The following is a 13,372-nucleotide window of genomic DNA, read 5'->3' on the forward strand; positions in this document are numbered from 1 at the left end:
TCTCTCTCTCTCTCTCTCTCTCTCTCTCTCTCTCTCTCTCTCTCTCTCCCTCTTCCTCCCTCTTCCTCCCTCCCTCCCTCCCTCCCTCTCTGAACGGGTCTCAGTAGGCCTGAGCCAGAGTTGAACTTTCAATCTACCTGAGGATGACCTTGAACCAAACGCTACCATTACAGGCATACAGTTTGTTTATCTCTACTTTGTTAGTTCCTGGAATGTCTGCCCTCCCCTCTCAAACAGCCTGGGGACAAGCTGGCATTAGTGGCCCATGTAGGAACTGGAAAGGACAAAGTTCAAAGATCTAGAGGTGTTCTTTTTATTTTGTTATTTGTTTGTAATTTTTCTGTGTAGCCCTGGCTGCCCTGGAACCCCCTCTGTAAACCAGCCTGGCCTTGAACTCAAAGATCCACCTGCCTTTACCTAAGAGGTTCTTACCTAAGAGTTCACTGCTGGGGCAAGAAGGTGTTGGTGGGCTGCACAGAGACTTAGATCCTGAGGGGGGTTCTGAATGTTTTAGTTAGGAGACATTTTGGAGATGCCACCAACCCATCACAGCCCCTACCCTCCCAAGATTCACTGTATTGTATCTCCGCCTACTTTCTTTGTAGTAGTCCTATGCCAGGGTTGCCCTGTCCATCTGTCTGATGAGACCAGAGACAAAGCCAGGGAGCCCTGCTGTGGTGCGTCCCATTACAATGGCACAAAGAATGGTCCAGGCTGGATTCTGGCCAGTGTGAACTCTAGAGAAATGAAGAAAGGCAGACCCTAAGATCCAGGAAGTTCTGAAAATATCTTTACAGTCTGAGTGTTGACAGAGAGATGAGGGTGAATTGAGGATTAAACTCAGGTTGACCCTTAAAGTGACTATACCCCACAGGTCCAGGTGGACAGAGCTGGGGGCGGGGGGCAAGACTGAGGAGATAATCTCCATTTCCAAATGCCAGGAATAAAAATCCAAACGATTTATTTATTAATTAATTGGCTTGGCTTAGTGGCTCTGACTGGTCTGAAATGTTTTTATAGACCTGGCTAGACTTGAACCCACAGAGATCCACCTCCTGAGCACTGGAATTAAAGGTGAGCTCCACCATGCCTGGGTTATTTATTCTTTTTAAAATTTTTATATTTTTGTTTTGTTTTTCAAGACTGGATTTCTTTGTGTGGCTATGGCTGACTATATTCCAGGCTGGGCTCACACCCAGAGTTCTGCCCACCTCTGCCTTGGGAACACTGGTATTAAGGGCGTGCACCACCACCACCGCCCGGGCACTTATTTATTTTTTATTCCATTTATTTAATCTGGGTGGTGAGGTGCACGTGCCACCGTGCTCATCATCTGGAGGTCAGAGGACAACTTTTTCGGTTCAGTTTCTCTTTCTACCATGTGAATCACAGAGTTTGAACTCAGGTTGTCAGGCTTGGTGGCAGTGACCCATTCACCTTCTTGCCAGTGCAACCCTGGGACTCTTGAAGTGCTGGGATTCTAAGAGAGCTTAAACCTGCTGGTTCAGTCTCTTTATTTGACAGATGAAAAGGCTGAGTGTGGCCAAATTCACAGACAGGTATGGTGTAGTGGGGTCAAATTCACAGAATGGTGGTGACCAAGGGCTGGGGGAGGTATCGGGTGGGGATGGCATTATTGTTAAGGAACTTGGAAGATGGAGATTCAGGAGATAGATGGTGAGAACTCTGCCTGCCCAACAGTATCAAAGGACAGAAAGGCACTACCTTAGCCACCTGACTATTCAAAAATGATTAACACATTAAGTTTTATGTACAGTTTATAATGATACAAGAAAAGAAGGTAAGTTTAGAGTTTAAAGCCGAGATTGCAAACAGCACACACCCCCCCCCCCCATGGCTTGCAAGCTCCCTCCTGCCTCTTTGTGACTCCTCCAAATCTCTCCAAGGGACCCTTCTGGGGCTGTCCTGCCTAAATCCTTCTGCTTATCTAGGGGAGTGGCCTTCCTTTGAACTTCTCAGAGAAAAGGGGGTTTCAGAGTCAAAACTCCGCCCTATGAGCCATTTCCCCAGACAGCCTGCCCTGGGGTGCCACTGAAGATGTAGCATCCCCTCATTTCGTAGAAAAGATGACTATGCTGGTTAAGTTTTAGCATCAATATGGCACAAGCTAGAGTCCTTTGGGAAGGACACTCAGCTGAAACAAAGATTCCACCAGATTGACTATAGGCAAGCAATTTCTTGATTAATGACTGATGTGGTGTGCTCAGCCCACTGTGGGTGGTGTCAGCCCTATGCATGGAGTCTGGGTCCTAGAAGAGGCTGAGCAAGACATGAGGAAAAAGCCAGTAAGCAGCACCTTTCCATGGCTTCTGCATCAGCCTGCCTCCAGGTTCCTGCCCTGTCCTTACTTCCCTCAGTGATGGAACTGTGATGTGGAGATATAAGCCAAACAGACCCTCCCCCACCCAAGTTGCTTTTAGTCATAATGTTTTGTTTTTTGTTTTTTTTTTTTTTTTTTCGAGACAGGGTTTCTCTGTGTAGCCCTGGCTGTCCTGGAACTCACTCTGTAGACCAGGCTAGCCTCGAACTCAGATATCCGCCTGCCTCTGCCTCCCAAGTGCTGGGATTAAAGGCGTACGCCCCTACTGCCCCCCCCCCCCCCCGCTAGTCATACTGTTTTATCCCAGTATTAGAAACCCCAACTAAGATAGTTATGGATGTCTGGGAATGTTTCATGACTTGGCAAGACTACCCAGGGCCACCCTGGTCACACGAGGATGCCGATTTTAACATCTATAGTAGGAAGAATTGGATTCTCCAACGGATCTGATGATGACTGAACCCCAAATCAAGGCAGATGAGCAGTGAAGACCATGAGATGAGTAAGGACAATCTGCCCCATTAACTATCCTCCCACCACCTGCTTTCCTTGGAAGGTCAAAGATCTGTTTCATTTTTCTTCTCTGCGTGTCTCTTTTTCTTTCCTTCTCTTTGCAAATTTAAAATTTAAGTTTTTTTTTAAACTTTATGTGTATGGATGTTTTGTCTGCATGTATATATGTATACTATATGCATTTCTAGTACCTCTGAAGGCCAGAAGAGAGTGTCCGATCCCCTGGAACTGAAGTTAACAATGGCTGCGAGCCACCATGTAGGAGCTAGGAACTGAACCCCATCCTCTGCAAGAGCATCCTATGGTCTTTTTTTCCTTTTCTTTCTTTTCTTTTCTTTTTTTTTCTTTTTTTGGTTTTTTGAGACAGGGTTTCTCTGTATAGTCCTGGCTGTCCTGGAACTCACTCTGTAGACCAGGCTGGCCTCAAACTCAGAAATCCGCCTGCCTCTGCCTCCCAAGTGCTGGGATTAAAGGCGTGCGCCACCACCGCCCGGCTGTGCCTCTGTATTCTTAAGGGTGGGAGGAGGAGCAGAGTCAGACCCTAATATAAGAGCTGATGCTTTGCCGAGCAGTGCTGTCCCACATCTTTAATCCCAGCACTTGGGAGGCAGAACCAGGTGGATCTCTGAGTTCAAGGCCAGACTGCTCTACAGAGTGAGTTCCAGGATGGCCAGGTCTACACAGAGAAACCTTACCTCAAAAAACCAAAAGGAAACAAATAAACAAAAAAAGAATTGATGCTCTCCTTGGCTTTCCCCCTCCCTCTGCCCACTCTCAATGCCCTATTAGTGATTCTAGCACAGGCCCACCCACTCTGAGAATCAGGGGCCCCTCACTCACTAGGTTCGACCTTCCGGATTTCACTGTACACCGTCTCTGTGGCTCTTGTTCCCAGAGCTGGAAAGGGAACCAGGCACAGGTCAGTAGCTGCCTTGGAACCCCAGGCTAGCCCACTGCTGTACCTACCCACCGCCCAACACTGCCCTCTGTCCTGTCCAGAAGTATCACAGAGCATAGTGTCTCCTAGCTTCAGAAGTCTGGACCTAACCAAAGGCTCCTTGAGACTGAACAATGGTCAACAGGCCACTGAGTGAAGAGTCTGCCTGCAGGAAGACTCAGCACAGACCCAAAGTCCCTAGCCTAGTGACCTCATCCTCCTGCCCCTGCCACAGAGACCCTATACCATCTGTTCTGCCAGGACTTGCCTATCAGGCCTAGGCTATGTTGAGCCTTACAACCACCTGGGAGGCAGGATCCCAAGAATCCCTGAGGTCTGGGTTAGAGCCTGGCATCAGCAGCAGCCATACAGATCAGCTGGGACAATGGCCACTTGCAGATAGAGCTTCCTGAGCTGGCTGCCTTTGGTATCAACATTTAGGCTCACTACAGATCCTATGTAAAGTACGCTGGGGCCTGTCCTGGCCTGTTCTGGCATTAGTTTGTTCTGTATTGGGTTTTTTTTTTGCTTGTTTGTTTTGCTGCTTGAGACAGTTTTATATAGCCCCGACTGGCCTTGAATTTGCTGTGTAGCCCAGGCTGGCCTTGATCTTCCAGCCTTCCCCTCCCAAGTCCTGGAATTACAGATTAATGGTGTAGACCATTACACCTAGGTACACTGGTATTTTTAGAGCTCTGAATGGTCTTGAACTTGTAGCCAGTGTCATAATTCTCTGGGCTAGATCTTCAGAATAGAAGACAAGGCTACCTGTTTACTTCATATTGAAATATATTCAAGGATGCGTATATACAGGTGTTGTATACACTTGCACAGAGTATGCATACACTATACATACAGACATGTATCTCCTGTATACACACTTGTACACAGTATCCAGACTCACTAACACAGGGAATGCATTCATGTATATGCATACATATATCCAGAGACCCCAAGGAAGCAGGACAATACCGGAACACATCCTAGATTTCTGATACTTGCAGGAGAGACCAGAAAGTCTCCTTGCACAGCTGGATGCATTAGGGCTAGTTCTCTCCTCTGCCTATCTCCCCCAGACAGCCTGAGATGTCCTGCCACATGAGGTCCTCATTGCAGATGCCTGGGAGCCCACATGGATGCTAACTGTTCAAAAGATACTTTCTCACTCTGCTGTGAGGCCACGCCTACAGAGACCTCTTCCTTTCTCTGGACCCTGAGCCCTTCCACTGCTGACACCGTGCTTTCTCTTACCCTACTTTTCCAAGACTCTGAACAAGCATCACCCCCACAGCCATAGGCATTTGCAGCCCTAATATTTGCATTCTCTGTGCCCTGTGCAGTTGCCTGGTCTCTTGAAACCCCAGAGCAGTTTGGTGACATTTACCCATTGCATGTTTACTTCCTTTGTTCCCACAGTTGTCTGCCCTGGTGGATTCCCAAGGTCTTGTAGAGCAAAGGTCCAGTTTATGCCCCACCTCACCCCATGCCACCCCACCAGTCAGTCAATCTTTGCTATCCCTAGCACTGTCTGCAGGGATAATGAAAGCACCAGTCCATGCCCTGAGGCATTGCCAACCTTGAACTGCTGAAGGTGGAGACACAGCCCCTTCCCAAGATTTCCCCTCTATGTAATGAAGAGCACACTGGTGGAGGGATGGTAGCTAGGCTGTAGGACTAAAGTCTAGGTTCCTCATTAGACACTGGATGTTGGTGGCTGCAAAAATCCTGTATGACAGAGAAAGGCTAGGAGTGGTCCACATCCCTACAGGAGAACTTGGGGCACCCAGAGTAATGAAGCCCTTGCAGAAGGAATTAAAGTGACTCCCCAAGGCAGGAGGTGGAGGTCAGTAGAGAAGCTGAGATCCCAGTTCCCCAGTGTAAAGACATCTGCCTAAGAGAACTACTGAGAAACAGCAGGATCCCAAGCAAGCAGAGACTGAAACTCCAGGACTCTCTAAACCTGCTGTGGGGCCTTCCACACACCAAGAGACCCATCCAACAACTGTACACATCTCCCATGCGGCCTCAACCACTAAAGAAATGTGGATCCAGTCCTAGCTTTCAGCCGCTCCAGGCTTCAGGGAAGACAGATGTCCAAAGGGGGTTAATGAGCTGAAGATGTGGTTCAGTGACACAGCACTAGCTCAGCGTGTACAAGGCTCTGGGTTCAAGCCCCAGTGCAAACAAACAAACAGATAACAAACAAATACCACAGGGCTGGGAGATGGCTCAGTGGATAACAGCATGTGCCGTACCAACAGAAGAACCTGAGCTGGAATCCTGAACTCAAATCCCAGACAATCTGGGGCAGAGCTGTAGGCACACATAACCCCAGCAATGTTAGGGGCAGAGAGAAGAAGACTGACAGCTAGGGCTTGCCAGCCTAGATCCAGGATCAGCAGCAAACTGTCTCAAAATAAGGTAGTAAGTGACAGAGCATGACACTTGACATAAATCAGAGTCTGTGACTTCTGCATGTGCTCAGGGACCTGTGTATCCCACCACACACACACACACACACACATACAGCCACATACAGCCACATACCATATACACGTACACCTACACAAATACACACACCACACATACACACACAGCTAAAAATAATCGTGTGATAACTGCTATCAGATGTTGTCTACGAGAAGCGTGGCCGCTCTTCCTCTGCCCTATCCTAACACGGAGCTAGGACAGAAAGGGGATGAACTGGCATGGGGGTGAGGGCTGGGCAGCCAAATGTGGGTGGGGGTGGTCTGGACATCTTGTGAACTCTACTGTCCCAGGTATCTCTCCTTGGCAACAGTCTAATAGTCTCTGGACCTCAGTCTGTGCCTATCTCAAGTCAGGCAGGGCTGGCTTCCACTTCTACATTGAGCTGTGCCCATGGTCTATGGTTGCCCCTAATTTTGCCCAGCTCAGTAAGAGGTCATGGGGGTGGGGGAGGGAGGAGCAGGGTGCAGCTGCTCACCACCCTTCCCCCTCTTATGTTCTCTTGGCAGCAGCTGCCTGCTAATGAGTAGCCCAGGCCAGGAGGCTGTTTGTCTCTGCTGTCAGAGGCGTTTCCTGATGGGTCTCTATTTTGGTTTCTGTTTTTCTCTGTGCTAACAGAGAAGGAGATGGCTCCAACGTCATGGGGTTTTCCCAGCAATTAGCCTTGGAGCAAACAGACAGCAAATGAGGATTTAATGAGTTCCTTCCCGCCCTCTTCCATCCCCAGTGACTACTTGGTTAGCTGCCAACCAGGGTTAGATCTGGACTGGTCCCATAACCTCCTTCAACTGTGAAGGATGAGAGACCTTGAAAACAGAGGATCAGGCCGGCAGGCACCAGCTCATGTTTAGTCATCACTGGCCTCGAGCCCATAAAGCCCTTCTTTCTTCACCTAGCAATGCCCTAGTCCCTGCTTGGGGGAGGACAGGGGACCAGCACCAGTGGTCCAGACGTGAGTTCCTCACTGTCCTTCTGCAACAAGGAGGAGTTGGGGATAAGGAAACACAACTTGTATCTCCCACAGTTCCTCTTGACACCCAAATGATCTTTATTCTAGAATCTTCCCCAGAGCCCTGGCTGGGCACCCGGCAACTTGTGCAAACTGGGAAATGTGACTGATAGCCTGGCTGCAGGGAACAGCTGCAGAGTCCAGCGAGGGAAGCCAGTGGCATTTGCCACCGTCCCACCCTATTATAGGAACTGCTCCACTTCCTCTGTTCAATCCCTCCACACCCTCAAGAAAGCAAAAGAACACCAGACACAAGGACACGCTCCCAACAAAAGGGAACTGGAGCCTTTCCCAGGGGCAGTGATGCTTCCTTCCATCTTCAGCGCACGCGCGCGCACACACACACACACACACATGCACGCACGCGCACACTCCCACATAAGTAGCTATCATGTACAACCCTCAGATTTTTGCCTGCCCTGACCCAGGGCCTAGGCCACTGTAGGAGGTTCGATCCAGCCTGGTGTCTGAGCCCAGGGTGACAGGGGACTTGAGGATGTTCTACACAGAGAGAGAGCAGGGATTTGGTCCCCTGGGCCTTCCACCATCAGTCTAAACCCACCAGGATAGAATACGGTGGTCCAGAACAGAAAGGAAGGTGCGGGCTGACCTGATCTTCTCATCCTAACCTCAACTCAGGATGCAGTGATGGGAGGATATTCCAAGCCCAGGCTGGACCAATGCCAGCTAGTCCTCAGCGCTCTACAGTTTCATCTGTTGCAGCCTACACAGGCTTGCCTCTGAGCTCATCCTCCTCTTGGGTGTCTCACTGTCTCACTGGCATCTTAGACTTAACCTGGCCAAACCAGATCCCATCCTCAAATACCACAGTCACCCATGTAGTTATTCCAGAAATGTGGGGACTCTGGCTCCCCAATCCTGGCTATGGGCTCTGATGGGTCTCAAAAGTACACCTAGACATCATCCATTGCTGGTGCCCACTATCTCGTGCACAGTGATAGCACACCTGTCTGCAGGGCCAGCCTTGGTCTTCCTCGGGCCGTTTCCTTGCTGGTCCTGAGTTTGCTTTTGTGTATATGTATGTGTATGTGTATATGTATATGTATGCATATATATGTATGTATATATGCATCTCTCTCTCTCTCTCTCTCTCTCTCTCTCTCTCTCTCTCTGTGTGTGTGTGTGTGTGTGTGTGTGTGTCTGTGTGTCTGTGCTTCTTGGCTTTTCTTTGGCTTTCATTTTGTTTGTTTTGCTCTATTTTGGTTTGTTCATTTTATTGTATTGTGCTTTACCTCATTTTTTAAAGGATACCTGTTTGTTTTCTAATGAGAGAGAAAGGAGTGTGGATATTCGTGGGTAGGAAGCATCTGGAAGGAGTTGGAGGAGGAGGGAAAACATTGATTCGAATATAGTGTATGAAAAAAATCTAGTATCAATATAAACAATAGTTCTTCACCATATTAATTGAGGCAGGAGGCGGACACGGCTGGTCTGGCTAACCAGCTTGCTCTGGGAAGCCCCTGTCTACTTTCTGAGGAATACAGGAATTACAGGAGGGCCATCATGCCCACTCAGAATTTCTGAGGGTTCTTGAGACCCAAACTCCAGTCCTTACACCGGCAAGATAAGAGCTCTATCCACTGGGCTCCTCCCCAGCCCCTAAGGATTTTTTTTTTTTCCAAGAAGGAACTCAGAACCAGCCATTTCCCAGGCTGAAGGCTCCGGAAACATTCCCTTATTTATTTAGAATAGAACTGAAATCCTTGGGACCCCACGTGCTCCAGCATCACCCTGTCCTCCTCACTTCAACCATGCCTCTTCTGTCTCTGTAGGCACATGAGCCTCCTTCTGGATACTTCTGAGACGGGTCTCCTGTAGCTCAGGATGGCCTTGAACTCTTGGTCCTTCCATGTCACACAGCCACTCTTTGGGATTAAGTGTGGGTGTGCAACACACACCCAGCAACCTTTTCAGACCCCTCTACTTACAATCCTGCTGCCACCTGTTTTTTCATTTTTCCAGCTTCCACTTAGACTACATGCACGCCAGGGAGGGAACACTCACGCCTTAGTGTCTTGCACAGTGGCTGGCACCTTTGTGTCTTTGTCACTATTAGCTACCAAAATGAGTCAAACACTTCACTACAAAATAAAAAATAAAGACAAGGCCTTCCACGTTCCCCACCCCTCAGGTCCAGTCAGGACACCACCGACGCCCATTCACCTAAGCACATTAAAGTCTCCAGGCCACACTCTGAAGACAGTTCTCACCAGAGACCACGGGCAAGTGCCAGTGGTGTAGCACAGGACAGCACAGGACATGCCCCCTGATTGGAAAGTTTCACATATATAACTGCTGACGGAGTACCTGAAACCATGCTCAGTAAGTGAAGGAAGAGAAACTCCAGAACTTGTCCTAAATTATTGAGCAAGAGGTGGCTTCGGGACACCATCACAATGTGGCTCCAACTAATGACTGGCAGGCTCAGCCTGGAAAACTGCCCAAGGCTGCGTGACTGAGAACACAGCACACTGATTTAGCCTCAACGCAAAGGGAGACAGATGGCAGCAGTCCTGAGGAGCTTCCCCCAAGGCCTGATAGGCTTGGAATGGCTACTTCCTTTGAAGCATACAGGAGCCCAAGGTGGACCAAGGCGAAGAAGGGTTGGGAGATGGGTATTCACACAGGAGCCCAAGGTGGGCCAAGGCGAAGAAGGGTTGGGAGATGGGTATTGTTTCTGGTGCTCAGAACGGCTGAGATCCGAGTTCGGGATCTGCTGTAACCGACTTACTATGTGTCTGTCTCTCAGCACTGAATCAGATAGGGACTCACAGGCAGCTTGCCCTTGGGTGATCCACACACCCAACAGAAAAAGCACAGACCCATGCCACACTGAAAGGAGGACTCTATTCTTTCCCCAAAAATCTCTCTAAGGAGGAAAGTCCTCTGCGATGGGTAATCTCCAATCTGACTGGATTTAGAATCGCCTAGGAAGCTTTACCCCTAGGAGTGCCTGTGGAGGAGGGGAGCTTCTAACTGGGCTAACTGAGGTGAAAAGAGCCACTGTAAATGTGGTTGGCACCACGTCATAGGCTATAGTCCCAGGCTGCGCAAAGAGGACAAATGTAGCTGAGACCCAGAATTCATTGCTTTCCCCTCTCTGAGTTACCACACTTCCCTGCCATGAAGAACTGCATTGCCTCCAACGGTAAGACAAATAAAACTCTCTTCCCTTAAATTGGTCTTGTCAGGCTATTGGTCACAGCAGCAAAGTAAGTAGCATATACATTGTCCACCACCATCATCATCACCACCAACATCATCACCATCATCATCATCATTTGCGTGTGGTAGCGGTAGGGGCTCTGTGCAAACGTGAGTGCAATGCCTGCAGATACCAGAAGAGGATGCTGGGTTCCCCTGGAGCTGGCCGTAAGCCACCCGATATAGATGCTAGGAAGCAAACTCAGGTTCTCTGGGAGAACAGTCTGAGTTCTTAGCCACTGAACCATCTCTCCATCCCCAGGCTCTGCTATTTTAAGCATGCATTTGATTGACACGTGTTTGGTCACACAGTGCATCAGGGCAGGGGCAAGCCTCTGAAAAGAGGTCTGAACACTCGGTGGGATGAGGATGGGGAGAGAGGCTGCTCTCAAAGACTCTTCCAGAGAAGAGCACTCAGCTCTTAGTCCCTGCCTGGCTCGCAGTGAGCACTCAGGGTGCAATCACAAGTTTATAGCTCCAGATTTAGGTGCATCTTGTAGGTCTGCAGAAGACCACGTCCATTCCAAGAGACAATTCTGACCGTACACAGCATCTCATGTGGTATCTACATCCAAGCCCAGAGCCTAACGTGGGCTCGGCTCACTTGGTGACGGCTGCTTACCTTGGTGAGGCTCGAGGGAGGAAACTTCCACTTCTGTGTATTCCACATCCATGCTCTGGGGGTCTGTTAAAGGAATCACAGTGCCGTGAGTTTAGAGAGCACCTCCTCTGGAGGCATCAAACCACACTAAAGACCTTTATTCTGGTCACCCTACACTGGTTTGGGCAGCCGATGCTGTACATAGCCTCTCTGACTTGTAGAGTGTGGGAGGACTTTCAATAGGTTAATAGGTGTGGAGAACAGCCCCATGGGCTCCTGCAGTCAAGGCTCACCCAATCTCAAGGATGTGTAAATGGACTCGAATGCTGTGGGTCCAGGCTTACCAGTCTCTAAGTGTTTAAAGATGAGGCATTCTGGGTAACAAGAGCTCCAGGCTCTGTGGAGACACCCAGGAAATTATTTTTGCTTTCAACTCTGGCTATTGCTGCTGCTGCTCTTCATGTCTGGTACCCCAGGAGGGCCCACTGAGACCAGGAGAGGGTGTCAGATCCTCCAGGGCTAGCATCACAGATGATTGTAAGCCATTCACTGTATGAGAATTGAAGCTGGGTCCTCTGACAGAGCAGCCAGTGCTTAACAACTGAGCTATCTCTCCAGCCCTTATTGCTGTTTCTTGTGATAGGGTCATGTGTATCCCAGCAGCCTGGAACTTGCTATACAGCCGAGGCTAGCCTTGAATACCTGGTCTTCCCGCCTCAGCCTCCTGAGTACTGTGATTACAGATGTGACCACATCTGCACTGTTTTAAGGCCTCACAGAATTAGGGTTTCTTGCTGGCAGCTAAAACAGATGGTGTAGCCAAAGAGACTTCACAGAAGCAGGTTGGGAGTTTCAGTTCCCAAGAGAGCAGCACAGAATAGAAAATACCTTTAAGAGACAGTTTAAGCCAATAAACTGTCTATTGTTAGTTGTCGTATGAAAATTCTTTAAAATCTCCACCTCAGCCACCCAAGAGAAATATCCTCCTACAGCACTTGGAGAGCCAGGAAGGTTTTTTGTTTCTTTGTTTGATTTTTAGGTATGACAGCTCGTTTCTACTTAGATTAGAAGGCATTATCATTCAGAACATTGGCTAACATCTTTGGAGAAAAACTCGGCCACCTACAGTTTACCATTAGGCACACATAGATGGGGTGGGAAATTATCCAGACACCTCAGAGTTTATGTTTTCTTTTGTCTGTGGCGCTCTCTCTCTCTCTCTCTCTCTCCTTTCTTTTTTCTTTCTTTCTTTCTTTCTTTCTTTCTTTTTTTTTTTTTTGGTTTTTCGAGACAGGGTTTCTCTGTGTAGCCCTGGCTGTCCTGGAACTCACTCTGTAGACCAGGCTGGCCTCGAACTCAGAAATCCGCCTACCTCTGCCTCCCAAGTGCTGGGATTAAAGGCATGCGCCACCAATGCCCGGTGTGATTTTTTTTTTAATGTAAAAGTTTCTAATCCAATACTTAGATAATTACCTTTATTCTGATTTATGGGTTTTACTGCATCATTTCCAAGAACATCATCATAACCTGGTTGAGAAATTAACAGTCAGGATGAGTGACAACAGAAATTAGTTTCCTGTAACCGTGTGTGTGTGTGTGTGTGTGTGTTCATTCTCACCCATGCATGAGTGTGTGAGTACATGTGTTTGAGTGTGTACTCTCACCCATGTGTGTGAATGTGTGAGTGCATGAGAGCATGTGTGTGTACGTTCACCCATGTGTGTGTATGTGTGTGCTCTCACCCATTCATATGAGTGTGTGAGTGCATGAGTGCCCGTATATGTGCTTTCACTCATGCGTGTGCTCTTGTGTGTGTGCATGAGTGTGCTCATGTGCATGTGGAGGTCAGAGGGTGACGTCACATGTCTCCATGTCTCCCTCTCTCCCTCTCTCCCTTCTTTTTTGAGCCAGAGTCTCTGTGAACCTGTAGCTTTCAGACTCAGCTGGACTAGCTCATGATGGAGCCCACGGGGTGTGATCATTCCATTCGTCTTCCCCAGTACTGGGGTTATAGGTGCTTGCTGCCACATGTGGCTTTTACATAGGTGCTGGGGAATCGAACCCAAGTCCTCGCTCTCACACAGCAAACACTTTGCCATCTCCCCAGCCCTCCTATAACTTCTAAACCCTCCAGTACTGCTAAGAAAGCAAAGCCTGAGTTCTTCAGGTGACAAACAACTTTGCCTCTGGTCTTGGGTCTCCTCCTTCATCTCTCTGCAGTGTGAGCTTTTTCTGCATGCAGTAGGCCCTCCCTCCACT

The 13,372-nt window shown here is 48.7% G+C and overlaps 1 protein-coding gene across 5 annotated transcripts in view; it reads right to left on the reverse strand.

Moving 5' to 3' along the window:
- The window catches only part of Pecam1 (platelet and endothelial cell adhesion molecule 1), a 101,072-nt gene that overhangs the window by 11,763 nt on the left and 75,937 nt on the right, over positions 1-13,372 (reverse strand). For 2 of the 5 annotated variants that reach the window (XM_028780362.1, XM_028780361.1), the window contains 3 exons: positions 12,587-12,640; positions 11,135-11,197; positions 3,695-3,751 (listed from right to left, as the gene is read on the reverse strand). In XM_028780362.1, coding sequence (XP_028636195.1) covers positions 3,695-3,751; positions 11,135-11,197; positions 12,587-12,640 — 174 coding nt within the window. The remainder of the gene's footprint in view (positions 1-3,694; positions 3,752-11,134; positions 11,198-12,586; positions 12,641-13,372) is intronic. The other 3 variants (XM_028780363.1, XM_028780364.1, XM_028780365.1) reach the window with 3 other exon arrangements.

This window comes from Grammomys surdaster, unplaced genomic scaffold, assembly GCF_004785775.1.
Source record: "Grammomys surdaster isolate TR1022 unplaced genomic scaffold, NIH_TR_1.0 371, whole genome shotgun sequence".
Lineage (NCBI taxonomy): Eukaryota > Metazoa > Chordata > Mammalia > Rodentia > Muridae > Grammomys > Grammomys surdaster.